The sequence below is a fragment of the Microtus oregoni genome, unplaced genomic scaffold, assembly GCF_018167655.1.
Source record: "Microtus oregoni isolate MIOR12 unplaced genomic scaffold, Mior012 000009F_ref0000495, whole genome shotgun sequence".
NCBI classification, from domain to species: domain Eukaryota; kingdom Metazoa; phylum Chordata; class Mammalia; order Rodentia; family Cricetidae; genus Microtus; species Microtus oregoni.
In genome coordinates, this window is record NW_024543068.1 from 54008147 (window position 1) to 54017630 (window position 9484).

Sequence of the window (9484 nt, forward strand, 5' to 3'; positions counted from 1 at the left end):
TCAAGTTCTGTGGAAAGTTAGCGTTGAATTACTGGCTAATGTTACTCTAGAAGAACTGCTTTCGTTACAGCATGGATCCGAACAACTAACATATCCTTATAGCCGTCCTTCAGTTTATGGTGCTGAACGGATGGTGCTCGGGCTTACATGAGAATCGCAAAGATGAGATTGCCTTGTAGTCTCATTTAGACAGTTAATTTTATCTTTGTTTTCTTTCATTGTGTTTCTCGATGGTGCAAAACTAATTGGCTCTTATCACAGTTACATTACCTTCAAAGGCAGATAAAATTAATGCAAAGTAAAAGATCACCATAATCAGAGAGATCTGGATGAAATGGAGAGAGCCCCACTTAGAGCGGCTGCACAGTCCCAGAGGACGCGGGCAGAATAATAAATCCCGACTTTCCCCGGGTTATCAGCCCGTGCTCCCGTTCCTTCTCTGCTATCATTTGTTTTAACCTTGGGTTGTCCCCACTACGTCTGCTCGGCTGCGATTAATTCTGCGGATGGAAATGAGCCGTCGAAGGGCGACACCGCGCTGCATGACTAATTAGCAGACCGAATTATGTCCATAAATTAACATTTTGTTTTTATTCATTTAAATAAATCAAAGTTGTCCAAATTATTTTGGGTATGTCGCTTTAGTGTGAATTTAGGTTTGTAGCCTTTAGCAGGGTCAGTGCGCACTCTCTCTGGAAGCCGCTAGTCAACTCGCTGTGAAGTGGTTCCCAGCCTTGACTTTGCTGGACCTCTCAATGTTAAACTACTGTTTCTGTTCACCCAAAGACAAGGCAGCCTTTCCAGTTACGCGCTCCACGCTCCACCACCTACCTTCTCTGCCGTAGCCCTCTCTTCCTCAGGGCTCTCCTGCCCGAGTCCTAGCCCAGCTCCTTTTCTGTTTTTAATTGGTCATGTGGAAATGAGTGTTGTTATGAAAATCAGAACGTTTCTTGAAAGGACCTTTGAAGGCCCCTATAAAAAGAAAACACTAACTGAAAACAGGGACCAAAGACTCTTCTTCAATATTAGGGTTATTTTTATTCTCTGTGTGTGTGGGGGGGCGGTGAATGTGTATGCATGTGCTTGCTATTAACACACTTGTCGAGACCAAAGGCTGACATTGTGCAACAGAGTTTTTGGCTAGGTCTGGTGATGAGGGAGCCTCCAGGATCTACCTGTCTCTGTCTCCCTAGTGCTGGGTTACAGATTTGTCTCAACACACCTTGATTCATGTGGGAGCTGGGGATCAGAATTCAGATTCTCCTGTTACCCAACATGAAGAAACCCACCCCACCATTGGGCACAGCTTACAAAAGCTATGATCCTCAAGTTCTTTGCATAACAGATAGGTAGCTTGACATGTCAGAGAGCTTCCTACAGCTCACTCTGCTGACAGAGGGAGGGCTTCCTCCCCCAGCTTTCCTTACTGTTTCCATAACCTAGGGGAGAAGACTTGTTGATGTCCCTGGACAGTTTATGACCTGTGCATGTCCATACAAAACTAGACTGTGAAAGGGCCCATCATACTCAACAAAATTGAAGTTTATTTGATTTTTATGGTGATTTAGATAGGAATCGTTCCCATAGACTCATGTATGCCCTTAAAGGGTAGATCTTGTTTCTGGACTCTCTCTCTCTGGCATTCTTTCCTCGCTCTGCTGTTCTGATGTTGTTTCTCATTCTTGTTGTCTCTTCCACTTTTTCTCTCTCTCCTCCTCTCTCCTTTCTTGGTCCTTCTCTCCACCTTTGTCCTGTTGTCCTGCCTTGCTGAGGTCCAAAATCACGGGACCTAAGCAGCTGCAGGTGAATATGTCTAGATTCTTCCTCCTTACATTACCTCAGGTATTCTGTCACAGCAACAGAAAGTTGATGACTGTACTCATGTTCTTGCCTTAAAATCTTCGCAGTTGCTACCCCCTACATCTTCTGCTCTTCCCTGAGTACTCAGACCCCATTCCCTTAAGATCTTTCTCTAAGAGGTAGGACTTGATATGCCATGCTTTGTTGACTCCCATGGGAGGCCTTACCCTTTCTAAATGGAGATGGAGAAGAAGTTGATGGGGGGGGGGTGTAGAAGGGAGGTGGGGGGAGGGAATGAGAGGAGGGAGGGGAAACTGTGGGAGATATGTAAAATAAAAAATTTAATTAAAAGAAGAGGTAGGGCTGTTCAATAGAAAAGCCAACTAGCAGACAAGGAGTGCTGTAAAATCAGTTGCAAAACAGATACTAGTCTTTGCTTATTTCTAAACCAGAGATCACTTAATATTGCAAAAAGAGGTCTCTGCTTGCATGGAAAAATGAGTCATCCCAGGTATTACTTAGCATGTGCAGATAAACCAGGGTTAATATTTAATGGATTTCTGCAGAAGAGGGGAAGGTTGGATTGTAGAAGCCAGAGGGTTCAAGGATGTCCTAAAACACCTCAACACCCACAGAATGAACTAACCTGAGATCATAGGGGCTCACAGAGATTGAAGCAACAATCTTGGAGCCTGTATGGGTTTGGCCTAGATCCTCTGCTTGTTTGTTAGGGTAGTAGAGCTTGGCCTTCTTGTGGGACTCTTAAGTGTGGTAGCAGGAGCTGTTTCTCTTTCTGCCTGCTTTTGGGATCCTTTCCTCCTACTGAGTGGCCTAGTCTTACTGTGACTTGATATTGCAGTGTGTGGTTGATGTCCCTGGGAGGACTTCTCTTTTGTGAAGGGAAACAGAAGAGTGGATGGGGGGTGGGGTGCGGAGAGGAGAGGAGAGGAGAGGAGAGGAGAGGAGAGAAGGGAAACTGTAGTTGGGATGTGATATATGAGAAAAGAATAATTTTTTTTTAAAAAAAATTAGATTAATGGATTTCCTGGAAAATAGGGAAACAGAATGATGAGTCCAAATGCCGTGGAGGAAGTCACTGTTGCATAATAACTAACCAGACACAATGTATTATTTAAAGCCATCAGTCACAACCTTATCTTCCCTAATTCTTGAAGGATGTCTTGTGGTATAATCATCTGACTGCATCTTTGAAACAGGGTCAGGATTTGGTAAGCTTGTTAGCAAACACTCAATGAAGCCAGTCTGAAGAAAACACCATTAATCATGTCATCTGATAAGAGACATGCCTGGTCTACCTCAACGTTTACACTCATTCCAAATTCCTGTAGACAGTCTGTGGTGCATAGTGATTAGGCATCCTTATTCTGAATGAGATTAGGGATCAGGCATCTTTTTTATTTAACATAGTTCCTTTATTGAATCTTTGAGAATTTCACATCATGCACCCCAATTCTGTTCACCTCCAAGTTCTTCCACATCCTTCTCGTCCAAACAAAAATTAAAAAATAAAGAAAACAGCAAAGCAACCAAAACAAAACAAGCAAGCAAACAAACAAAAACAAATAAAAAACCCAACAAAACCTCTTCACTTCCAATCTTTCTTGGTTCGCCAACACCTCTCCATTCATCCTGATGGCATTGGGAGCCATGGTGTGTCCCCAGGAAACTCTGGTGTCCCCTTAGCTTTTCTGGCAAATGTTCATCACAATGAGCCACTGGTCTGGCTCAAGGTCTGGTTTCTTGCACACCATCTTCACCCGTTCCTCAACGGAACTCTGCTTGGATATCCCACAGTTGCCCCAAGTCATGGAGATCCTGTGGTTATTGTCCGTTCACTGAGCAGCTCAACCACCACCCAGACCCACAGCTCAGTCCGGGGTTGGCCCACCCTAACATCTGCCCCATCTGGAGTTAGCCATCTTTATTGTGAATGAGAGATGTATATTATTTAGGTCTAAATCTCAAAATGCAGCCTACCCAAGATGCTGTGGTTTCCAGCTCTCACTCATTGCTGTTCAGTTCCTCCAAATATACGATTCCCATCCCATCGGCCATCCACTGAAAATACATTACAAAGCCTACAAGAGTGCCCCATTGCTTTTTTGAGTAAATGAAAAACCTTAGGTTGGTATTTAAGACATTTCATTATTGCTATGTTTATCCTTCATTAGGGAATCTTCTGTCAACTTAAAAACATCAGCGGAAACATAAAAGCTGAGCATCTAAGGTTCTATTGTCTTTTGAGCGTCTGGTCCTGCCTCCTCTGAGATGGTTGATTGTGCCCATGAGTCACATCCCAAATTTCTTTCACAAAAGGTTATCCAGGATGCCCTGGGGCCTCTATCCAGAGCATGCTTCACCAGTAATGGATTTGTTCATTTTAGCATCCTCTGCAAATCTGGCTAGTCTGAGAACTTACGAGTAATTGGCTCCTGGCTCCCAGCTCCGTTGGCTGTGTTCTTCCTTCCACACTCCACTCTGTTTTCTCTGTTTTGTTGTAACTAGCGAGTGGAGTGAAACACATGTTTGGGCTGGAATCTCTTAAGCCAAATGTCCAAGTTCACCACTCCAGGTTGTTTCCTGTTCAAAGTAGAACAACGTTTCTACCATTTTACAACAGGTACAGACATCCTTTTAGCTTATGATAATCTATTCTCTATTTTGTTTTGAGACCTCATCAGAAATAAATTTAATAACCATATTTTGCTAGCAGTCTGCTTATGTTGATATACATATACACACATTCTCTCTCTCTCACACACATATGTACACATATACACACATTCTCTCTCTCTCTCACACATGTACACATACAGGCATACATGCACTCAAACACACATATGAATTCACACCACACATGTAAACACACACACATGCATATACACTATACAGATACCACGTACACTCATATACATATGGCATATCATACATGTGTACACATTCACACACATGCATATACACTATACACATACCACGTACACTCATACACTCATATACATATGGCATGCCATACATGTTACACATTCACACACATGCATATACACACTTCAAAATAATCTAGGTTTTTCTTTTTTTCTGTTCATGTGTCTGGGTGTTTTTCTTGCCTGTGCTGGGTGCCCAAGGAGGTCAGAAGAACACATTGCATTGATTGGAGCTGGAGCTATACAAGTTTCTGAGCCCCTATTTAGGTGCTTGGAGCTGTGCTTAAGCAAGAGCAGCAGGTGTTCTTCATGTTGAGACATCTCTCTAGCCCTGCTAGCTGTCGATCAGACCCTAAAATCCTTCCCGCATCGACAGATTCCCTATTCAAAAGCCAGCTCTGCTTTTTTATTCTATAACAGCATCCTACCTCCTGGGACCAGAACCTGAAGGGATACGGCATGTGCAGAGTGAATGGCCATAGATTTGTTCCAGAATAGTATCAGTTTTCTAGAGTCGTGGCCAGCAAGCTACCAATAGTGAGATGGATTTAAGTACATGTTATCTACTGTGCGAGTAGACATTCTTCATTTACTTTGTATTCTGTGAGAAGTTTGTCTCAAATACTACTTATATGAAATTGACAAGCCTCATTTAAACAGGGAAATAGTATTACAATGAGTCTAAGGTAGAAGTCCCATTGTAATACATCTCATCTATCGTCAGGTGTACAATCAAGAATTTAAGTATTTCCTTCAAGGAAACAGAAGGACCAGGGTATGCAGGAGCTGTGGATACAGCTCGAAGACGCTCACCATGCACACTACTGCTGTCTGGATGGATGAACGACTAAACAATGTCCACTGAGAATATGCCAAAAGGCTCATTCTGCACTTCAGAGAACTTGTGTAGACAGCAAGGGGTGGATGCCAAGGCAGGAGACTGGGAGAACACCCCCACAGGGGCTCGTGAGAACGAGCGTCCCAAGGACGATACAGTTATGTGCTTCCTTCTGGTATCATGGGCAATTGCCCCATTAAATGGGGACATGTGTATGGAATTCCTGCAAGAATGCATGGGTGTGGGTCGAGAATCTAAATTCTGCAGTATTGTGTGTAAACTATTGTTTATACTCCTTTGGCTTTATGTTTTAATATACTGTAACACAACACACTCTCAAAAAGTCCTTGATGAATTCTTCCAGGTGAACTTTGAGAAAAGCCTGTCAGGTCTGCTTCATTAAAAAGTTCCTATAAGGATCTTAATTAGGGTTATGACAAGTAGATGATTTGAAGATGCTGTCAGTGCAATTCCGTTCTTCCTATTCAGGATTTCAGGCATGGCCTGTATCTGTTAGCAAATGTCTTGTGAGTTTACATGGGGCCCTTATTCCTAGTGACAGATATTTCAGGCTGTAGATACAGTGTATATGAATGCATATGAGATAGGTTCTCACTGTGTAGCTCAGACTGTCTGACCTGAAACTCACTGTTTGGCAGACTTTGAACTCTTAATCCTCCTGCCTCAGATTCCCAAATGCTAGGAGTTCAGTAACTTCCAGCAACATTTTTTGGAAGGAGCCATAATGGTCAAGTTTCTTAGTCTTTTAATACTAAAAAAAGATTTGCCTGAATACTGCCTTCAAATTGGAATGAACACAGGAAGTTAGGTTTAAACTATTTCTTCAGAAATAAAAAGATATTTTTCCACCTTGAATATTACCTGGCAGTTCACATGAGAACCAAGCAGCCGTTTGGGTACTGCTTTCCATTTATCTTGTTCTTGTTCCAGACTTTACAACTCCTTGGTGCTTTTCTCTGTTTTCTTGGACATGAGAAATTAAACACAACCTTCAAAGCCACACACTTTCATACAGACCCAGACACTACGCTGACTTTCCTTAAAAGACATGAGAGCATCATCTCAAAATGCAAAAACAAGGTCTTTGGGAAGGCCAAAGCGGAGCATAAATGTTGGAACAACCCAGAAGGCACTGCATGCCACCTAAACTCTGCCACGGTGGTGGTAGTTGGCTATGGCAGAACACATACTGTAAATACTACCCATTACCTATCACATGAACAGATGGACCCAACTGCAGATTTGCCCAGGAGGATGCCTGGGTGGGAAGCCAGAGGGAGAGGAGGCTCTGCTGTGTACATTTGATGATTTAAGCCAACCTGGGCTTAAACTGGGAGCTGCTCTTGCCTTCCAGTGAATTGAGAATCCAGGAGCATGGCTGCGAGTGCCCAGGGTACGTGAACTTGCAGTAGATTCTGGTGACCATGCAGCACGTGATTTTGTTTGATAGATCAAGTGGCTTTGTGACTGATTTGTCCTCGTGTTGTTTGTTAATATGTTGGGAGATGAGAAACCTTGTAGGAATGGAGTTTGTGAAAGCTTCAGTTTGCAAAGAAGCCGAAATGAACCAAGCTGGGAAACCCTCACAGTTCACTGTCTCTTGAGACAACAGTGGACCCCACTCGGTTTCCTGTTGAACATTTCATCAAAGACAGAGGCAAAGTAATGAACAAGGTTTACTTTTATTTTATCTCACTGTATGTAAAAATATATGTCATTTCACTACAAGGGAACATTACTGAACAGGTAGGAAACAGATTCTCCATTATGGGTTCTCCGGATGGCTTCCGCAAGAATCATGGAGATGTCAATCACCTGGATTTTGGTGCATTCTTTCATCTTGTCCTCCTGAGGTATGGTGTTAGTGACCACCACGGCTTCAAAGCATGCCCCGTTGATGCGCGCAATGGCGGGGCCAGAGAAGATCCCGTGAGTCAAGATGGCATAAACTCTGGTGGCTCCTGCCGAGAGAAGTTTGTCAGCCGCATGGCAGATTGTACCGCAAGTATCACCCATGTCGTCCACAAGGATAGCCACGCGATCCTTCACGTCGCCCACAAGAACCATGCGGTCCACTTCATTGGCTTTCTTCCGTTCTTTGTGAATCAAGGCAAAATCCACATTCAAATGGTCTGCGATGGAAGTGACCCTCTTCGCCCCGCCAGCATCAGGAGAGACAATCGTACAGTTCCTCCATTCGGAGATATTCTCCCGTATCCACTTCAGGACTGCTGGCTCTGCATACAGATTGTCTACGGGGATGTCAAAAAAGCCCTGGATCTGAGAAGCGTGTAGGTCCATGGTGATGATGTGATCGGCACCTGCTATAGACAGCATATTTGCCACGAGCTTCGCAGAGATGGGGGCCCGGCTCTTATCCTTTTTATCCTGACGGGCATAAGGGAAGCACGGAATGACTGCAGTCACTCGGCTGGCCGAAGCGATCTTGCAGGCATTAATCATGATCAAAAGTTCCATTAGACTGTCATTTATCTCACCACACCCACTCTGAACGATGTAGACATCCTCTCCGCGCACACTCTCGCCAATCTCCACGCAGGTCTCCTGGTTGCTGAATTTCTTAGTTACCACCTTACTGAGTTCCAGGCCCAGGCGCTCAGTAATCTTCTGGGATAAGTCCTGGTGGGAGCTGCCACTGAAGATTTTAATGTTCGGCATCTTGGCCAGAGATCCTAGATTCAAATGGTCCAGGCTCTGCCGCCTTGGAACGGAACGTGGACCACAGACCCTAACAGCTTCCGGTCATTGAACAGCCGGTGGTTAAGAAGCCGTTACTCTTCGTTTGTTAACGGTTGTGCTGATCTGACCTTAAGTCTTTCGAAAAAAGCAAAACAAAAGGCTTTATTGACACCTATTACATTCTTTCAAATTAAGAAGACTTTGTACTCCTTGGGAATTTTTCTATATATTATTATTATTATTTTCTTGTTTTGTTTCTCTGGATACATCTGTGACTGTCCTGGAACGAGTCCTGTAGATCAGAAACGGCCTCAAACTCAGGGATAGACTGCCTCTGCCTCCTGAGTGTTTGAATTAAAGGCACGGGCAACTGCTTGGCCAATTGTTATAAATTTTTATGGAATGTTTAAATTTGAATACACTAAAATACAAAACAAGGTTCTTAAGTTTAAATGGAAAGCTTCAGGCTGGAGGAGGTATGTGCAAAATGTTTAGTCCATTTCTTCAACAGAGCAAAAAGGCAAAACTGTATAAATGGAAATCCATCCCGGGGGATTTGGATGTAAATCCAAGATCTATAATTATTGATGTGTTAATTAAATAAATATTCCATGGAAGACTCTCGTGGGGTCAGTTGTTTTACCTTTGCTGATGTATCAAAATCTGCAGCCTACAGGCCACGTGTCCTGGTGTAGCTGGGAATGTATCTGAGCATGTTTATAGATGGCAACATCTTGCCACAATGTGTAAGGCTTGGACTGCTCTGTGGGGCTTAGGACGATGAGCTGCAAAGAGCAACCAAACTAGATGCTTAAAGAAAGAGAGTCTGGGATCCAACAAGGGGCTGGAAGTAAATATCAAATCCTTTATTATCTATAATAAGGTCTGAGAAACATTTTACTCGGCTATGAAGTTTTATTTTTATATATTTAATGAGATCTTATTATAGAGTCATGAAAACAACTAACAATGCCCTTGCTAAAATAGCATGCTCATGATGGCAGCATGTCCCTTGATATGAAAACACCTTTTTTTTTTTCTCTTTGGTTCATGTTCTCTGTGATCGACAATGGATGCCAACTGCTCTCTGTTCACAAATCTTCATTCATGTTCTTTCCTTAGAAACAAATCCAACAGGAACACCTGTGCCACAGAATTCATCCCAAATGAGCTACATACAGTG

At 43.2% G+C, this 9484-nt stretch overlaps 1 protein-coding gene across 1 annotated transcript; it reads right to left on the reverse strand.

Moving 5' to 3' along the window:
• Positions 1-7323: 7323 nt before the first annotated feature.
• On the reverse strand, positions 7324-8280 carry Prps1l1 (phosphoribosyl pyrophosphate synthetase 1 like 1). Its single transcript, XM_041658678.1, has one exon. It carries the CDS (start codon positions 8278-8280, stop codon positions 7324-7326), a length of 957 nt encoding a protein of 318 aa, XP_041514612.1.
• Positions 8281-9484: the final 1204 nt, after the last annotated feature.

What these genes read in the sequence shown, in the direction of transcription:
- Prps1l1 (XM_041658678.1), bottom strand. Translation starts at nt 8,280, where the DNA reads ATGCCGAACATTAAAATCTTCAGTGGCAGCTCCCACCAGGACTTATCC.